A 17,680-nucleotide genomic window follows, 5' to 3' on the forward strand; every position below is an offset into this window, starting at 1 on the left:
GCTGCTGCCACAGTATGGCCTGACGCAGACAGCTGCCCCTTCCACAAACCTGTCCCAGAGCACCGACCTGTGTCACCAAGCCGCCCCAGGCAGCAAAGCGCCGTTGCGCAGACACAGCAGCCTCTTACATACCAGCGACACCCAGGTTTCGCATCTGCACCGCCGTTTGCTCACCTCCTGGGACCCGTTTTCGCGTAACGTTCTGGTGGCGACCGCTGCCACGAACTGGTCGTACTGTGCCACGCCCATGTGGAACACGTCGCCGTTACTGAGAGGCCCGGAGGTTTGCTGCTGAGGCCACCAAAACGTGGAATGCACGTTGCACCCTTGCCTGGTCAGCCTGCGTTCCTCGACATGCAGGAGGTGCTGCATTGGTCGGGCGCACTCAAATCGCTGACGGCATCTTTGTCAAATCTCGCGACGCTGCACTGCGAGCAACCATGTCCGCGCGTCATCATGTGTAAAGAGGCTCGGCAGATCTACATCTCGTCTACAGTCGATCGATGCCTGACTGTGAGGGCCGGTCATGCCTGCGGAGATTGTCGTGTTTCTCAGCCTGGAGAGTGGTAAATGTGCCGCACTTTCCACGTGTGCAACCCCACCTCAGCGTCAGCGAATCGTTGCCCGTCCATGCGAGACATCGCCCTCCTTGGCTGTGGCCCGCATTACTGCCACAGTTCCGCCATGCTGGACCCTTCAAGCCTCAAGCCTCCGGTGTGCCCAATCTGCCCATCGTTGTCGCTTTCGGCATTGCTCCGACTTAACTCCCACGAGTCGTAGCCTCTTTACGCCTGCGCTGCTGCAGATCCCTCTACGTTGATTGCACGGTAAGCAGAGTATAGCCGACATCTCCAGGCCAAGCAGCGATACGCTCACCATACGGTCCGCCACAATCTCCTCCGGAATAGTCCCGCTCACGATGCCTAGCTGCCCGGCGTGATGCAGCACGTGCTACAAGTCAAAGAAAAAAAAGCATCCACCCGTGCGTTTCAGACTGGCGGTGGGCGCGGACCTAATTTGGAGCCACGCGATGATGACACAGGGACGAAAATGCATTCTTCGCTCGCATCGTAGCGTTCTCCCGGAGCTCTAGGGCGGTTGGCAAAGGGTCCTTCCCGTTCAACCACATTCCGTGGCGAGCGCAGACGCCGCTAGCGGATGAGTAGAGGTTCATTCTCGCCAAGCTCAGCGAAAACGACGATGCAAGTGTATTGATCATCCCAGCGAAGGCTTCGGATCATCAGAATCGACCGTCGTCTCTTTAGCCCCCGGCGCCTCTGTGATTGCGAAGCGATGCCGGTGCAGCATCCTCCGCCGCCAAAGATCCCGACTTGCCGCATGCAAATGCCGTTACCCTGGCAAACATCAGACCATACTGCTGATCTGGGGTCAATTTTTGTTCGAAGGGTTTTAGAATTTTCGAAGCTTGCCCGCTCTAGCCGCGAGAGAATTATCGTTAGGTTATCGTCGCAAGAATCCCATGGTCGCTCTACAGGGCGAAGATCTTCGGCGCTTACGGCAGCCTCAGAGCGCGACGACTCATGCAGGCTTTCGTCAAGATAATGCCGTGGTGCCAGGGGTATCAACACGTGGCAACCGATTCCTTTTGCCTACAGTAGCGGCCGCTGGCGTGAACGATGCAATATTGTGTAACACCGAGGCATCTGCCCACGCACTTCCGCTTGTAGATGCCCAGACGTCCACGCGCTGCGACGAACCTCTAGATGTCGTCTTTAGGCACTACTTCCGGCTCGCGTGGATGACAGTGCAGCACACAACCATTACCCGCGTATTAAATGAGGTTCGATAGAGCGCGGTCAGCGTGGCTTTCGAAACGCAGTCCCTGACACGCATCTCATTTGCAGCCTGTTTCAACAGGGGCTGCACATTGCCATGTGCCACGCCGATATTGAGCGTATTCCCCTCACTTTGTGACTTCTGAATACCTTATCTCCACCCATATTGCCTCCGATTATTGGACTTGATATTTTCCTCGACGCATATGGTTTCCTAGGTGGGGCTAGCAGCGCACTCTGCTCGGTGTAGAAATGTCGGTGAGGCGGCGAGCGTCGGTAGACGATAAGATGGAAGAGGGTCGCGATGGGCTTCTTCGATCGTGACGGGTCACGAGCTGCTCTGGATCTTCAGGCGTTTGTGGAGACAGGACTAGACCTCGGGTCCTTCGACAAGGTGCGAACCGAAGGCGTGATAGTGCTGACTAGTGTCTTCGTGGATGGCGGGTATCGTCAACTATAGTAGGTTGAGGCATCCCGCGGCGAGCGTCGAGAGCGAATCTCGACCCTGGTGGCTTGTGGCATCGGAAGATTTTACACGAGGATCTGTAGCCACGCGACAATGGCGCTCCTCAACGACAGTCGCTGTGGGATGAGACCGTAAGAGTGAGGAAGTCTGTTGTTTCTGACTCGAGTCGGCGACTGCGTGGAGCGTATTCGGTTGCCTGTCGCCGAAGGACCCATTCCGCCCTCGGCCTTCAATCTCAACGATGCTGTCTTGGGTAGCCTTCGTCTCGAGGAGGGATGTGCATAGTAAGAGAAGGGTCTCGCAAGGTAATGTTTACTGGCGTTTCTGCGGCTCGGGTGATGCGCGCGGCGATCAGGCCCAGTTCCGGCATCCAGGTCGAGCTTCTGGGCTTCGCGGTCTAATCTCTCTGCTATTGCGAAACGAGTAAGCGGTACTGGCAGTCCCTTACCTGCTGCTTGGCCTTCCTCTCCTGATGTACGATACGGGAGAGGGCCTTCTGCGGTGTCTCCTTCTGCCGAATGTACCACCGGTGACGGCTAATGCGGTTACTGAGAAGAGAGCGGCAGTCACAATATACCAGAGGACGAAGGAATTTGTTCATGACGTAATGTGGTTCAGTTGGAGAGTGGTTGTATCTGCAGTTGGCCAAAGGCGGCAGGTGAGGAAGGAGCTTGAGGGTTGTATCAAGGCCCTGACAACATGCACACCCACCAAAAGCCGATGTGCTCACATTGCGTCTATTGGCACGGAGAACACGACTACATGTCGATTAATCTGGTATCAACACTATGAAGCGGTCGCAAGAGAGTAGAACTACCGACGATCGATGAGGAGATGTCATACAAGACGATCGTCTGAAGTACAGAGTGCTCCTACAACTACAACTTCACCAAGATGATGCTCTTACATTACTTTTAGATCACCTAGCAATCCTGTCCGAACCGTGAGGGGCCAAATAGAATCAATATCCTCTCCAAACCAACCATTGCGAACAATTACATGTGCGAATAAGGGTGGCCATAGCCGTCAAACAGTATAGTAGGGCCTATTGACGTCAGCACTCAGCTGCATTCAGGTCATAATGTGTGCCACTTACAATGCTGATGCATGCTTGGTATGAGTACCGGGTGGGCCGTAGTGCTTGGTTGGTACGGGTTGCCAGGATGTCCATGAGCACCAGTGACTTGACTGTTTTGAATAGGTTGGTGAAACCCCAACGAAGTATGCGGCGGTGGAGGAGGCACGGCTGTTTGGTAGCCATATTGGTGTGGCAATGGCTGGTATCCCACGTTGCCATGTTGGATTTGTGGAACTCCGTTGCGGAAGGGGGTTGTCGGCCCTACAAATGACGAACGTGAAGTCGTCTGCAAATTGAAGCGCGCTCCTACGTATGAGCTATAGCTACGAAGTTCAATCATCGACTGGGGGCGAATGACAACAGGCGGCCAGCACCAGGTCTTGCACATGTCGAAAGTGCTTGTACTGGGAGCTGAGTATACCTCAACATAAGACGACTCACGCATCTCAGGGGAATCAGACTCGACCAACATGACTGGTGTGCCATCATGTCCCCATTTTGGGTACTTGCAGATTTCCAAACACAGATGACGAGGTTTTCCAGTAGTGCGCCGTGATGCTGGGTTGAAGTGAGGGTTGTCGCTAAATTCTTTGACGCGCAGATAGCGGACGTTGGGGTACTGGTTTTCCACTATGAGGATAGGGGCGCCAACAGTCGATGATCGCGGATCATTCAACAACATGACGACTGTTCCAGGCTGCAATAAGCTCATGTCTCGTGGAAGCGGCTTGTAGAGGAAACGATTCTGGCGTGCCTCCAGTTCCTGTATGCGCCTAAACAGCTTCCACAAATCATCCGTATTGATACGAACATCAATCGCCCAATCATTCAAGTTCTCACACTCGATGTAGAAGCGCTGTTCAAGGTTCAACCATGTCTCGGTCTGCATGGGGAGTGAGCCATTCGCCAGTCTTAATGTGTAGATACCTTCATCTGCTGTACTATTGCCCATGCGTAGGCACATTGCCATCTCTCCAATAGCAGCTGGTGGGGATTTAGTAAGAGCATAGAAGTACGCGAAGTCATGATCTACATCAGTGACAAGTACTGGATGTTTGAAGAAGCCTTCTTGCTGTTTCTGCATGTGAATGACTGAGGCAGGAAAGTAACCACCATCAGGGATGTAGTAAACTTTACCAACAACGGGTGTGCTGGTAATGGGATGGTGAGTCCGTCGAAGGGGTGGGGTCTTGTCCCGGACAGGGTTAAACAAAGACACAGAAGACCCTATAGTGGAGAAAGGCTTCTGACTTGTCCCATCGGGAGACGTAACATGCCGTCGCTGTGGCGGTGAGCGGTACGTTGGAGTTGTAGATTCCATCGTGTTCTCGGTCAGCGCACTCGAGTTTGAGTGCATCGCTTCCGTCGCTGAAGACAACTCCGTCTTCAGACTTGGTATCAGGGGCGCCTCGGCACTGAGTGGCAGCTTTGGTATGCGCTCCGTGAGCTCATTGGAGATGGCGGTCTCGTGACTGCGTTGTTCCAATTCTAGCTCTTGGGTTGGCTCCTTCAGTCTGTACATCATGATGTCGTGCTCTGACTCATTTAAGGTGTTTGACGGACTATTGGAAGTTGTCCCCTTGTCCACGTTGAGGAGTGCGCCTGCTTTATGCTCAGTCACATTGCAAATTCGGTCGATAGGGCTGTTCACGATACCAGAATAGCGATCAGCTCCCACATAGTTTTGAACCTGCTCCTCCTGACTTGCGATGGTAGTGTGTACTAATCCGCGGGGAGAAATACCGTTGAGTTCGTTTTCGTCAGAGAAAGGACGCATACTATGATCGTAAGCGTATGAGGCATGGTCACGGTTCGGTCGAGAAGCAGATGGCTCGTGTGGTCGCTCGTGTGACTGGGTGACTATGTGCGTAGAGCCAAGTCCTGAGAACAATTCTCCGGTATCTCCTTCCATCGACTCGTCAGCGGCCGGGCCAGAAGAATTTCGCAGTCGAAACTGTACGCCGATCGTAGGTGGTGAGCGTTGACTCTATGATACAGGGAGAGAAGAGAGTGCGAGAGATATGTAGCAGCTCAAATCCGGGCGTGCACGTGTTCAGATCAGAAGGTAGGGATAATGTGACCAAGGCGCGGTGAATGTCGGGTGTAGGGTGGTTTGAATAGGGCGTGCTAACGGGCTGAAGGGCGCTGTGGTTGCGGAAGTATGGTAGCAGATACAGGAAGATCCAGCGCCCAAGCTACTTGGAATAGCGTGTATCGAAGAGAAGGAGACCCTGCGCGGTTGTTAGAACGATATGATGGGACTGCTGCAAAAGGGGGTCGCACGAGGTTTCAGCGAGGCCAGACCTGGAAGCGAACAAGAGTTGGGTGTGAGCAAAGTAGTGGACGAGGAACTTGCTACGAGTTGAAGAGTGCATGCACTTTTGGAATGCGCCTTTAAGAGTACTCCGGGTGCGTTAGCAATGAATGGCTTGTGCGTAAGGATATACCAAGAGGCCTAGAGAGAGGCGGCCAAGGCACGCAAGTGAACGTCATAGAACTACCAGCTCTATAACTCTGTAGTTTCTGATGTCATCTCGCCACTACCTTCGCTGTCATGTTTGTATTCACTGGTGCAATGTCCATGAACGGATGAAAGGGGGGCTTTTCGTAGGCCATCAGTCGACCCCCTTCGTGGCTAGTGGTACAGTCGTCATGGGTATGATAACGTGGAAGTTACGGAAGAAAACATCAAAAAGAAGAGCATCGCAACAGCGATAAAGAGCGTAGGTAGTGAGAGATCATCTGATGTGGTGGAAACTGTCCCCTTGAGCGACTGGCGACAAAGAAAAGGTGTGTGCAGTCTCTGTAACGAGGACAAAAAATAGTAGACCGAGAACAAGTGAGTATATTGTAGTTTGAGATCGAAATGATATGTCGTCAGTAGCCATCGCCTTTGTCGGTTGCGCTACACAAGATACTACCTGAGTATGGGTCATAACTGAGCTCAGCATGATGAAGCACCGTAGATACGGTTGCGTGTACGGCTGAGATGATCAGAAGACTAGGTAGCCTCAGAAAGATGTTTGCATCAACAATGAGCGAAGTTCAGGTCGATGTTGTGTGTACGCGCAGATAATAGTGGGACCCCGCAACCGTGGTTAGTGCGGGATGACGTACTTACGTCCCCTCACAAATCTCGCACACAACACATCCATCCCCGACACATTTATTACCCGATATTTGCGATCACGCAGCAATCACGAAGCGAGCATGCAGAGATCTAAGCAATGAGACATTAATTATTATAGTACTACAGCGGCGCAAGCAGACGTTATGAACTCCAACAATCCAACCGCGTCCGCACCATCCTTCGATCACCCAGCTACAGTGGCCCGGTAGAAGACTACATAAGACTGTGACTTGTAGTTCTGTCAGCACATGGTGCAGCCTGGAGGTCGTTGATGCGTCCCTCGGATCCGTACGACTTCGCAAGGCGTACCGGGAAGACGACAACCCTTTCGGGATTCGGACCTTGACGCTGGGGTGGGTGCCGGGGACCTTCAGGCATAAGCCATCGGTGGCGTTCGGCATTGTCGATATAAGGGTGCTGGGGACCTTCAGGCGTAAACCATCGGTGGCGATCAGCATTGTCGAGAGAAAAGAGCCGGGGACCTTCAGGCATGAGCCATCGGTGGCGTTCGGCATTGTCGGAAGAGGAATTTAGGTGTCGAAGCGTGCGCTCTTGATATATGAGACTGACTCGGCGTCAAGCCTCCGCAGTGGATCCTTTCCAAAGGCCTCGAGATACTCGTATTCTACTTCGAACCGAGAATTACGAGAGAGGTTGACGTAACTCCGTTTCTTCAACGCATCGAAACCTGGAGCCATTTTGGCTACCGGGTTGATAGTGGAGTTAACCCTATCTTGATGGTTATCAACCATCATAAAGAACTTTCTTTGATGTCTTCGATCGCCTTGTCTCTTCTCCTCAACTGTGTGGCCGTTGAAGGTGGTAAGCAGCCGGAAACTGACGATCATGGTGCCCTTTCGTCTCTCCTTACCCAGGACGACTATAGGGTGATCTTCAAAGCCGCTCTGGTTTACGTGACTCCTAATGATGGAGGACTTTGGGATCGTCTTTGGGGTCAGGTAGACGATATCCCCTTCCATCAGCTCATCAGGTGGTGGTAGTCCTGCCTGATTGCGGATGGGTCGAGGTGGTGACCCCGTCCTCCAGTTGGACGAAGAGGAAGAGGATTCTGATGATGATCGGCTTCGCGAATCATCTGATGGCGACCGCCATGATGGCGTAGTGGGGCGTGTGGTGGGAGGAGAAGGGGAAGTCGGAGGAGAGGTCCTGTTTGGTTGCCTCCAATCTTGCAAGAATCTGGATTCCTGCCTTTTGGCGCCGGCAGTGTGTGTCTTCATAATCATGATGACGGTGGTGTGATGGGAAATGATGAGTTGTGGTGAGGGAGTACTGCGGCCTTCAAACGACAGTGGAATGATGGGTAATGATGGTAAAGATCAGGAAGCTTTTGGTATTTGGAATGGCTCGATCGGATGATGATGATACGAAAGAGAAAGAGAGAGGAGAGGGAACAACCTTTTAAAAGAGGGAGTCCCCGACAGTTTGGAAAGAAAGAGATGGTACTGCTTTGCAATACCAGAGGGCTCCCATGTTACCTCCATGAACGAAACTTCCTACTCCACTACGATACGATTGGAGACCCAACGACATGGAGGAAAAATATGCTGGGCACGCGCATAAGTGAGGCCAATTGAGGGCACGCCTTCTTTCAAAACACCGAGTTGAAAATACCTCAAGTTTGACACTGGTCAGAACTCATTGTTGGACTTGTGGTTGACGAGACGCACCAGCGTAGAGCCTATCACAGCTGAACTGATTACGGCACAACAGTAGGGTACGGAAAGGTAGCTATGTATAGCAGTCAGGAGGACATTTCCGCACCTATCAACAGTGGAACGGAGCCAGCTTCACGGACAGGATAAGCAGATGGTTGCATCGCTGACAAGTCACAACACAGATTTCCTGGAAGCCGAGACCTGCGAGACGCACTTAATGTGCAGGAGCCGCTCCGCGAGCGGATTTGTAACCCAGTGCCTGCCATAAGCACCGGAACACGACTTCCGAGAGAACTCTATCGAGGAAGAGAAGGAGCGAGATGAAATCACGAAGAAGGCAAAGAGTCACGACACTCTGGGATGCGTGATCGGCGGACCTCGAGATAGGCAAATTTGCACAACCAAACTTGCCAGCAGCCATTATGAATCACAGCACCACCGGAATGAGGTCCTGGCGTCGAGCTGGATATCCTTCGTACCCTACCAGATCGTCGCAACATTTCGAGAAAGCAGGTTCACATGTCATGATCGAACCGCAGGGACACGGGACTACAGCACGAAAAGCCTACAGACCTATCGAATTCATCTATGAGCTAGTTGATGGAACCGTGGTCGTCTATTGTATGACGATGGGGGTTATCAAGATGCTAGAGCGGATTGATACGCGAACGCACAACTCGAATATCCTACATCTGATAACGGTGGCTGTGCGAGGAAAACACTAGCGGTTCGTTGTTGGATGGCCAATGGACGTTAGTTCCACCCAAGGCGTCTTTACTCGCGCGCAGCCAATTGCACCTCCCCCAAATGTTAAGCCAATGTTTACGATGCGCTGGGTGTCGGCGCTAAGCGGAACGGCGCAAACGCGATTTCCCTGCTACAAATTTCCGTTATTCCCTCTCCAGGATCAAAAGGTAAGAGATACCACTACGCGAGAGATGTGCATTTGGCGGGGGTTTTCCACCTAGAGACAACAGATCTTAGGGCGCTGCATAGAGTCTCCCGAAGAGACAGGAGCTGATCCGAGTGCAGCAATATGCGTGTGCAGTTGCGTTCGCACTCGTGATTCAACCTCAATAGACCAGGAGGACGGCCATCAACAAACCTCTAAGCACCGACGATCGAACGTCTACCGAGCCTGGAGGTTCAATGAAGCAAAATTCGCAGATTCATATGCCACCAACGCGGCCGGCCTTCTGCCAGTCTTGATTTCGGCAGGCTTGTATGGGTGCGCATGATGCGGGCACGATGTTGCCGTGACTGAGATCGTACACCCACTCGAAATTCGACGCGAATGTGCGGCTGAATGCTCTGAACTACACCCTCACCTGTCAGGATGTCAGAATATCGGTCTACATCACAACGCATATTATGCATCCTACAGGCACGAAAACGGGTCGAGCGCGCTGGAGTTGAGAGAAGCGAGCGGGATTGCCTATATTCCAGGCTTCCCGGAGCGTAGGGCACCTGCAGTCTTGGAGCTGAATACTACGCGCAAGGCGCTACAGGACAGGAAAGTTGCACATGAAGAGAGTGAAGTGGTTGTTTGGCTGGAACACGGGATGTTCTATTATGAGGTTATTATTGACGGTGTAGCAGAACATTGTGTACGCAGTGCAAACGCGTACGAACATTACTCAATTGCCTATTGCTCCGTGTCTTTGATTACACATCTGCTGTTCTCTTCTGTATGTACAATCCACTATGCTTGGAGCTGCCGATCTGTACATGTAGCTTTCTAAACATAAAGTCATTCTGTACTGTATATCTAGCGTATTCCTAACATGTAATTCGAGGATTGACCGCACGCTTCTAAACATATGCTGAGTGGGGTAGTCACTATTGATCAAAGTCAACGTAGCACATGCGGAAGGGCTAATCAGCCCTGTAGAGCGCACGCAGAAACGCAAAACCATTCATCATTCTGTAGTCTACTGAATCACAGGGAAGTCCTACGGCTCGCATGTTACGAGCAATTCACAAAAAAAGCATCGGCTCCTTACCGGCTCGTGATATCCCATGGTGTCCAAAAGAGCAAAAAGAGAGAATGTTGACAGAAGTGGGATCTATACTGCTGTTAGTGAATGTCGCAACGTGTGAATTGCTGGGTAACGTACTCGAACCCACGCAGATTGCTCTACTAGCACCTGAAGCTAGCGCCTTAGACCGCTCGGCCATTCTGCCGGAGAGATACGGGTTGTATCTGATGCATGACTAAGCCGAAAAAATGACGGTTTATATCAGCAGCGAAAATAACCCATGGAGAGAGTTTGGGCATGGGTAATTGGAGTCTCCAACAGCATCCTGCTTGGAATGAGGTTCCATGGCGCAAGATATGACTCAAAGGAAGGTGGGGGGTTGAGGCGGGGCACGTAGCCGGCGGTTCACAGATCTACTTTGTCTGTTTAGTACCCACAGCAGAAAGCGGCTTCGCGAAACCTGGAAGCATGAACTCGGTAGCAATGAGCGCATTATTTGGGTCCCAACATATGACCATGCAGTTAGGTAATGTCTATTGTTGGAGAAAGTGGTGGAAATTGTTCGTAGTGGCCGTATAACCGCGCCCCCCGGATATCGGGCATCGTTGGCGGTGGTCTAGAATCGCTACTACTGAGTTCAACGCTTCCGGGTAAAATTGCAGTAGGAGAATAGCCCCATGTAGATTGTTGTTGTGGCTTGCTAGGTAGATCGAGTTCGCTTTCATCCTTTAATATCGAAATCTTAGTAAGATTCGAAGCATCGCATGCTGCATATGCACTAGGCAGAAGTAACGCACGAGGAAAGTGACTTTGAGTAGCACGATGTGCAGTATTCTTCCGTTTTATGCAATTACGCCTCTATTCCATTTTCGATAAACAGCCAAATGATCCCCATCTATTCCATATCTGCACACTATCTCCCTCGCAACATGTATCATTCTCCCATCTACAAAGCAGCGACCATCAAGCCAGCAACAACAGCGGCAAGGCCGAACTCGACCTTGCCAGCAGCACCGGTAGCCTCGGGGAGACCGCCAGAGCCAGTCGCGCTGCCAGAAGGCTTAGGTCCTCCAGTGGCAGCGGGGACGGTGCCGTTGCTGCTTCCTTGTCCGTTCGAGCCGGTAGGGTACATGGAGACGAGGGTAGAGCCAGAGGTGCCGGTGGGCTTGTGGGATGAACCGGTAGCGGTCTTTGAGCCGGAGGCGGAGGAGATGGCAGTTGCTATTACATGTCCTGTCAGCATGCGATCATGGAAAGTAGTTTGCTGTGCTTGATCTTCTCGTCCGGTGTGTTACAGCGCATCCGCTACGAAAGGCTGTACTTACAAACATCAACGTCCACATCGTTGCAAATGTCCGCGATCGCCTCCATGGCAGCCTCGGCGTCGTTGCCGCAGAGCTCCGCCACCTTTGAGCTCAGGTCCTTGGACTTGCAGACAGCCTTGATGTCGGACGGGTCCTCGTACTGGTTGACAGCGCCGAGGAGGCAGCCAGGGGGGCTAGCCATAGCGAACTGAGCGAGCGCGAAGAAGGTCGCGGCGAAAACGGTACGTCCGAGCATAGTTGCGGTTGAAGTGGGAGTATTGGTTGGTTGGAAAGGTGAACGGAGACGTGTAGAAACGGTGACTTTGTATTAACGATAGTGTAGTCTAAAGAGTGACTGTAAGAGACCGGTTCTAAAAGAATGACTGTACAACGAAGACTGTTGATGAAGAGAGAAAGAAGAGCAGAGCGGCTCTATGAGTCTCGACCTGATCCCCAAGGCAAGGGGCTCGGCACACGCGGACGCTTGCCAAGCTTAGCGACGCTTGCCCCAGAGGGGGTGCGCTAAAACGCTAGTCAGGAACAGCAAGAATAGAAACACGTGCGTGATTGGACGGGTTCCTGCATCTTGTGGCAGTGCTAGAAACGTGGTACGCGTTGTTTCGAATCGCGTGGGCGATAACAGAGTTTGGAGGGATAAGGACTTTCTAAGGGATGACTTTTGTTCAGCATTCCATGCTGTAGTAAACTTTGTCCATTAGTTGGATTCTTTCTTCCACCGCTCATGTTATGCTTAATGCAATAATATACAAAAGAATCTCGCCGCTTCCTAGCCATTTGCTACCAAAACATCTTGCAAGTGGCAGGCAAAAAACCAATAGAATATGCCAATCTGGGGCGAGGGCAGGAAACGCATTACAAAGGTATACTCGCATAAAGACCAAATGCTTCTTTTGCGCCGCCCAGTATACAGCCGAGAGAGAATACGCACTGAGTCGGAATCCAAATCGATCCGCGCAAAAAGCATTTCCAAACCACCCCATGTAATGCAAGATGGTTTCGGAGATGACATTCTATCCTTCCATCAGATATCCAATCTGAGAAACAAGCACCGGCCAGCGGACTATCGAGGTCCACTCGCAATGCCGTGGTGCGCCGAAAACTCCGTCGCTAGGTATGTTACATGTAGTACAATGATGAGACGGAAAGATGTGAGGTTGTGACGAAGGAGGGAGAGGCATGGAGGTCGGGTTCGTCGTTATAGAGAGCGTAATGTTTTGGTGTAGAGATCATGAGGTATGGATTTGTGGCGGGCTGTTGCCGTTAGGCCCGAGCATGGATGGAATGGGTTTGCGGCGGGCTTTGCCTTGAGGGACGCGTGGCACGCCTTGAATGACACGCGGTTCTTTCATGAGTGTGGGATCGAGCTTCGCGGGGACTGCGATTCTGTTAGCAGTGTCTGGCTGAGGGAGTGTGGATGACATACTTCGGCTGATTACAGAGCGATAGTCGCCCGGGAAGCGAGAATTCGGCGGAGTCGCAGACGCAGTGCGCCAAAGATGGTCCGTTGTGTCGGACAAGAAGTCGACCTTGGACTTGTAAAAGAATGAAGACTTTCCGCGGTTTCGCTTTGCCAGGATGACTTCATCGAAAAGTTTGATGGTAGGATCATCTGCAGACTTGCTCTCGCGCTCATGGATGAATTCGTTGAAAGCTACCGTGGGTTAGTATGTGGTGCAAAAACTGTAGTAGCAATACTGACCTTGTGTCTGCTGCAGCGTTTCGATATATTGCACATTTTCGGCTGGCAGGCTCTTCACGAATTCATCCATCTTGAATTGGTAGGTCATACCAGACTTCTTGCGCTCGCCACTAGCCGGTACAAGATAGCGTCTGTACGTGTAGAACAGGCTAGCGAAGCATCGTACAAACGATGCGCGCACCTGATCAGGTCGAAATGCTGTGGGGCAGACAATGCAGATCAAGTCGACGCACCTACCATGGGCGTATGTGCTACATCCTACACATTGTTAGAAAAGTAAGTTGCACTAAGCGGATCTGAAACTCACCGGTGCAACGATACAGCCCGTCATCAGACTTTTCCTCGCATATTGAACACATGGCTTTGTCCTCGTTCGGTCTCCACTGCAAGCAATGACCTTCTTGCCATTGTGTTGTTGCAGTGTTGCGCACTTGATGCGTAGCCATACCAGGCATGATAGTGGATGCAGCCAAAGTTGACTGAGCATACACTGATGGCGCGTACGAGGACCCCGCCTTGTATTCATGGCTCAGAGATGATGTTGATGCGCTTGGTGCATGGCCAAGGAACGGCTGAGAGGGGCGCCGGATTTGAGGGACACGTTCGAAACCAAACTAGCCACATTAGTCAATGAGCTATCACAGTGTACAGAGTAGAGCAAACTTACCGATGAACTTCGCCGACTTGAGGTCTCAAAGTGAGCGGATCGTTTCTCACGCAGATTGGCCTGGAGTGCGTAGCCAGAATCGCTACGCGAGATGGGAGTACTGGGCATGGGTGGGAAGACTGTCGATACAGGAGAAACCTTGGGCGAAGGCGGAGATTGGTATGTCTTTATGGTAGTCGCTGTGGAAGGACGGTCGTTTCCGCGACTGGACGCACTTGACTGTAAGAAGGCGTTGTAGATTAGAGGTCTGGAGCTTGGTGATCCGACCATTGTCCCAAAAGACGTCGAGTTCAGCCCGACGTAGTTCTGGACAGTCGAAGGATGTGCTCTGTACGAGAATACCCCAGGATTCTCGGAGGCGAAAGTGTCGTATGGGAAGGCTTCTACCGCATAAGCAGGAGGGCCAGTAGGTACACCGTAGCGCATATGATGCGGTGCAGATTGTTGAAGGAGAGACATGAGTTTCCGTCGCTGTTGGCGTGGTAGCGGTGGCGGCGGTGGACCGTTAGAGACTATTGAATCAGCATCCAGGTCGACGAGCACATAGTCGTCGTCGGGGTAATCGGCGGGCTCGTAACGACGCTCGATTCCTACGATGTATGGGCATGGCGCTTCTATCGTCTGCACCAGACGAGCAGGCAAGACTGGAATGAAGACACCAGCCCACTGGAAGGGATACAGCAGGTTCGTTATCGCCATACTGGCCAGATGCAGCATAGCCGTGTGTGAGGAGAGGAGAATGATCCTAGCTTCCGAGAGCACATACTCGAATAGCGTAATGATGTTGGGGATGGACATGCATCGGAACAGGGCATAGATGTCGATGTTTCGGGATCCAGGCAGCTCATTGACTGCCTCTTTGCGGGCGTACATGCGAAGCTCACGGACTGCCAGTTCAACCTGCGTGATCGAGGTAATCGGACTAAGAGCCTCTGCACACAGGTTGACTACGTACCGCTCGAGCGGCTGCCACATGCCAACTCGCGGTGAGCTGGCAGGGACTCGCAGAATTGCGCCAGTAGTCATGGGAACAACAACGGCCTTGAGCCACTCTTTCCAGAAAGGTGTCAAACTCGCATCTCGACCCATTACACCATAAGCACGGGGGATCCAGAGTCCGGTCTCTCCATCAGTCAGTCCCTCGATCTTGGAGGCGGCACCGTGCCTTACGGGACGAAGTAAGTCGGTCATGAGTTGAATCTTCTCTTCAACGGCGCCGATCTGGTCGTCCAAGTCGTCACGCTCTTCCGAGTCAGGGGCCACGGACGGAAGCTTAGTCAGTAGTTGCGATAGTTTTGCGCGCTCCAATGCCAGGCGCTCGCCCAAACTGCTTGCCAGCTCGCGCTCCTCTGGATTCATGTGCAAGTTTCGCCATTCCTCACATTGGCGCTCGAGGCCTTCTGCAGCGGTGGCGTTCAACGGCAGCCAGACGATGATGGTGATGCCGTAAAGTTTGGAGCCATCTCCATTCGTCATGGCGAAACCATGCCATTGGCTCTTTGGGCGCTCGTCAGATGAGACGACACTAACATCATTAGGAAATGCAAACATGGGCACGTAGTCGGGAAAGGGATTGCGCCTCTTGAGTTCCTCGACCATGTTCCGGGGCGGGTAACGATCTAGGAGAACAGGCTCGTAGCGGCGTAGCAGAGGATGCATGTCCGGCTCCGGGTTGAAGGGCTGCGGTGCGGGTATGACGGAATTGTACCCGGACATGCGCTTCGACGTTCGGATTGAGGCTGCATGCACGTCAGTATGCGTCGATCAAAAAGTAAATAACCCATGTCAATGCCAGAGGCCAGGGCCCAGCCCTGCACAGATCCTGGTCGGACATGGTGTGGAATGCAACTTACATTGTCTTGCGGTCGACGACTGGCGCTTCAGACTGCTCTGCATTGTGGAGATGCGCCGTCGAATGCTGCCAACGCCGGACCTGAGGTTGCCGACGCCATCGTCATTGTTAGCTTGTGACACGCGCTGTGGCCTGGGTCGCGGCCTCGTGGGGGTGGAGCGGGCCTGTTGCGCAACACCAGCAGTAAACTGAATTTCCTCGAGAAAGGTATCACGCTCGGACGCGAACTTGCGCAGTGCAATGTCAAAGTCCTGGTCGCTGAGGCCGGAGCCGCCAAGCTGTACGCCCTTGATGGTGGCGCTGCTCCGATTGCTCGCAGTCTGCTTGGGATCTGGGCCAATGATGGTGCAATTGGACTGGCGGTTCTCGCTGAAGCGATTCGCAGAGCGCCGGCGCGTGGAGTCGCCGTTGGAGAGGCCATCCTGGGACGTTGGGCGGATCGAATCTGTCTCGAGGGCGCGGTCCTCTTCGATGGTCTCATCGACCGGGGGCTGGGCAAGCGGGGAGGTGACTATGCCATTGCTCTGGGTGCGCTCGTCGTAGACCTGCGACGACTCGATGCCGGAGATGAAGAAATAGTCGGCGAGCGGGGTGGACGACTGCTCGGCGGTGGACGAGGGAGCGGGCGCCATGTTAGATGGTGGGCATAGGATATCCAAAAAGATGGGCGATTAAAGAGCGTCGTGGGGTTGCGCGGTCACGGCGTGTGGGACGTCGAGTCGCCTTGTACTCTAGGTCATTGGAGACTGGGGGTCCGCAGCAACGGGTGGTGGTGAGGCTTATGCACGGGAAGGGCAGAGCGAGTGCGACGGTGACTGAGGGCGCGGTTGCACGGGGGCGGGTGGGCGGCGCTGCGTGTAGACAGTGGACGGGAGACAGTAGATGGTAGACAGCGAGGTTGCGCTGGCGTGTCGCGACGGCGGTTTGCGGGCGAAAAGAGTGAATGGGGAGAGGGTTGGCGGAGAAGGGTTCAGTGCGCTGCGCTCGGTCACAGGCCAATTCATAGGGACAGACTCCGGCCTGTTCGAGCAGCTAACCCACAAGCACTCTTATCGCTGGCGGAAGACAGTCTAGCGCTTAACCGCTCCCGCGCTGAGCATTCGACTGCCCCTCGGCCTGGACCGGACTGCTGCACTCTCTTGCAGTGCAGCCTGTCAGCGCTGCCGGCCGCGAGGCGACGCGCGCCTGTCCATGCAAGGCACCCGCGCGCAGCACCTTCATCTGCCCGCAGAGTTTGGCGTAGACACAGCGTCCCACGGTACGCCCTCCATCGCCCAGCGTGGCCGTGTCGCTCCACTCGACGCACAGGCGTCTCCGCCCGTCGCTGTGCCGTCGTCCCATGTCGCGCTGCTAGACCCTGTCTTCGGAAAGCACGACCAGGGGGCGCCGCTTGGTTTGGGAAGGCACGGCCTGAGCCCAGCCTGCTTTGGGCGAAGACGGATTGGCCGCGCTGCATTGCGCGTTCAGGGGTCGTCGACGGCCTTCACCAACACGACGGTTATTGCGCCCACAGCCATGGTGGTGTGCGTGCAATTTGCATGTGTTTCACCTTCAGCGTACAGCACGCATACACGGTATTAACTCTGCGGTACGAATAGGGGCCTGCCTGTCGTGTCCCGGACGCGACCCCATACTCTGCGCAGTGCTTGCACATCTTCAACCTCCCGAGACAAAGAAAATAGACCGCCCCACGCTGACCTGCAAACTGCCGCCCACTCTCCACCCCGTCCAGCATTATCTATGCACCGAACCTGTCATATGTCAGGCCAATGCCACAGCATACTGTACCTCTGGCTGCACATACATGCATACAGGTACCTGCGGTACGCTCTAGCCAGCCCGCCGTCGTATGCTCTGACCACCATCTAAACCGTTGTCGTTTCAACTCTGCTTGCCTAACTGTACAAAACGGTGCACATCGGTTCCACCAGGACATGTCACCGTATCTATCTTGTCTTCGGTGTTGGAGCTGCATACGCCCGCCCAGAGACGCATGTAGCAAATAGCCATGT

The 17,680-nt window shown here is 53.3% G+C and overlaps 4 protein-coding genes and 1 non-coding gene across 5 annotated transcripts; all 5 read right to left on the bottom strand.

Moving 5' to 3' along the window:
* Positions 1–3,257: 3,257 nt before the first annotated feature.
* J4E79_008039 (uncharacterized protein) lies at positions 3,258–5,117 on the bottom strand (the record flags this gene model as incomplete). Its single annotated transcript, XM_049356899.1, has 2 exons — positions 3,258–3,307; positions 3,782–5,117. 2 exons carry the CDS (start codon positions 5,115–5,117, stop codon positions 3,258–3,260), a joined length of 1,386 nt encoding a protein of 461 aa, XP_049208746.1.
* Positions 5,118–7,000: 1,883 nt separating this feature from the next.
* J4E79_008040 (uncharacterized protein) lies at positions 7,001–7,583 on the bottom strand (the record flags this gene model as incomplete). The annotated part of the gene is made up of 2 exons (XM_049356900.1): positions 7,001–7,477; positions 7,578–7,583. 2 exons carry the CDS (start codon positions 7,581–7,583, stop codon positions 7,001–7,003), a joined length of 483 nt encoding a protein of 160 aa, XP_049208747.1.
* A 2,653-nt stretch (positions 7,584–10,236) lies between these two features.
* J4E79_008041 lies at positions 10,237–10,330 on the bottom strand. The gene has a single exon. It is a non-coding gene; the product is annotated as a tRNA-Leu (tRNA).
* A 741-nt stretch (positions 10,331–11,071) lies between these two features.
* On the bottom strand, positions 11,072–11,685 carry J4E79_008042 (uncharacterized protein; the record flags this gene model as incomplete). The annotated part of the gene is made up of 2 exons (XM_049356901.1): positions 11,072–11,346; positions 11,451–11,685. The coding sequence occupies 2 exons, from the start codon at positions 11,683–11,685 to the stop codon at positions 11,072–11,074; spliced, it is 510 nt and encodes a 169-aa protein (XP_049208748.1).
* Positions 11,686–12,676: 991 nt separating this feature from the next.
* Positions 12,677–16,300, bottom strand: J4E79_008043 (uncharacterized protein; the record flags this gene model as incomplete). Its single annotated transcript, XM_049356902.1, has 6 exons — positions 12,677–12,825; positions 12,874–13,101; positions 13,150–13,407; positions 13,457–13,763; positions 13,817–15,555; positions 15,670–16,300. The coding sequence occupies 6 exons, from the start codon at positions 16,298–16,300 to the stop codon at positions 12,677–12,679; spliced, it is 3,312 nt and encodes a 1,103-aa protein (XP_049208749.1).
* Between the last annotated feature and the right edge of the window lie 1,380 nt (positions 16,301–17,680).

Source organism: Alternaria viburni, assembly GCF_023758015.1.
Source record: "Alternaria viburni strain BMP 2772 chromosome Unknown scaffold_18, whole genome shotgun sequence".
Classification (NCBI taxonomy): domain Eukaryota; kingdom Fungi; phylum Ascomycota; class Dothideomycetes; order Pleosporales; family Pleosporaceae; genus Alternaria; species Alternaria viburni.